At 54.6% G+C, this 1,280-nt stretch overlaps 2 protein-coding genes across 2 annotated transcripts in view; both read left to right on the forward strand.

The window, feature by feature from the left end:
• IFI30 (interferon, gamma-inducible protein 30) overlaps positions 1-1,280 on the forward strand; it is a 27,333-nt gene that overhangs the window by 10,579 nt on the left and 15,474 nt on the right. The window lies entirely within an intron of this gene.
• Positions 1-1,280, forward strand: part of PIK3R2 (phosphoinositide-3-kinase, regulatory subunit 2 (beta)) — a 16,404-nt gene that overhangs the window by 8,219 nt on the left and 6,905 nt on the right. Inside the window, exons 6-7 of the mRNA XM_011925914.1 lie at positions 78-308; positions 424-549. Of these exons, the coding sequence (XP_011781304.1) occupies positions 78-308; positions 424-549 (357 nt within the window). The remainder of the gene's footprint in view (positions 1-77; positions 309-423; positions 550-1,280) is intronic.

Below are 1,280 nucleotides of genomic sequence, written 5' to 3' on the forward strand. Positions count from 1 at the left end.
ATTGCACCACTGCACTGCGGCCTGGACAACAGAGCAAGACTCCGTCTCAAAAAAAAAGGGGGGGGACGGGGATTGAGGGTCAGGTGCTGGGTCCCACTGGGTGCCGACACCCCCTCTCCTACACCAGGAAAGGCGGGAACAATAAACTGATCAAGGTTTTCCACCGAGATGGGCACTACGGCTTCTCAGAGCCACTCACCTTCTGCTCCGTCGTGGACCTCATCAATCACTACCGCCACGAGTCGCTGGCCCAGTACAACGCCAAGCTGGACACACGGCTCCTCTACCCTGTGTCCAAATACCAGCAGGTCCGTGCCAACCTGGGAGCCAGGGAGGGTAGCACCTGGCTGGCCCCAGGCCTCAGTTTCCTAGAAAGACCCAACCAGGCCATGCATCTCCCCTGATTCCCCCATGTATCTCCAGGACCAGATCGTCAAGGAGGACAGCGTGGAGGCAGTGGGCGCCCAGCTCAAGGTCTATCACCAGCAGTACCAGGACAAGAGCCGCGAGTATGACCAGCTCTATGAAGAGTACACACGGACCTCCCAGGTACTCCAGGCCCCGCACACGAGGGAAACCAAGGCATAGAGGGGCAGTGGCAAGGCCGAGAGCAGGACGACCAACCCCAGAGGACTTGAGGATGAACATCCGGTTGCAGGTCACAGAGCAGGCACTTAGCACCAAGGGCTGTTCTATAAACATAGAAATAAGGCCAGGCACAGTGGCTCACATGTGTGCACTTGGGAGGCTGAGACAGGAGGATCACTTGAGCCCAGGAGTTCAAGATCATTCTAGGCAACATAGGGAGACCCCTCTACAAAAAAATTTAAAAATTAACTGGATGTGGTGATGCATGCTTCTACTCCCAGCTACTCAGGAGGCTGAGGTGGTAGGATCCCTTGAGCCTGGGAGTTTGAGGCTGCAGTAAGCTGTGATCACACCACTGCAGTCCACCCTGGGTGACAGGGGAAGACCTTGTCTCTAAAAACAAATAAAAACAGAATTAAGTGTACAAGGCTGGGCAGAGTGGCTCACACCTGTAATCCCAACACTCTGGGAGACCGAGATGGATACCTTAGGTCAGGCGTTCGAGACCAACTTGGCCAACATGTTGAAACCCTGTCTCTACTAAAAATACAAAAATTAGCTGGGCGTGGTGGCGAACACCTGTAATCCCAGCTACTCAGGAGGCTGAGGCAGGAAAAATTGCTTGAGCCGGGGAGGCAGAGATTGCAGTGAGCCAAGATCATGCCACTATACTCCAGCCTGGGTGACAAGAG

The sequence above is a fragment of the Colobus angolensis genome, unplaced genomic scaffold (genome assembly GCF_000951035.1).
Source record: "Colobus angolensis palliatus isolate OR3802 unplaced genomic scaffold, Cang.pa_1.0 Scaffold66, whole genome shotgun sequence".
In the NCBI taxonomy this organism is placed as follows: Eukaryota; Metazoa; Chordata; class Mammalia; order Primates; family Cercopithecidae; genus Colobus; species Colobus angolensis.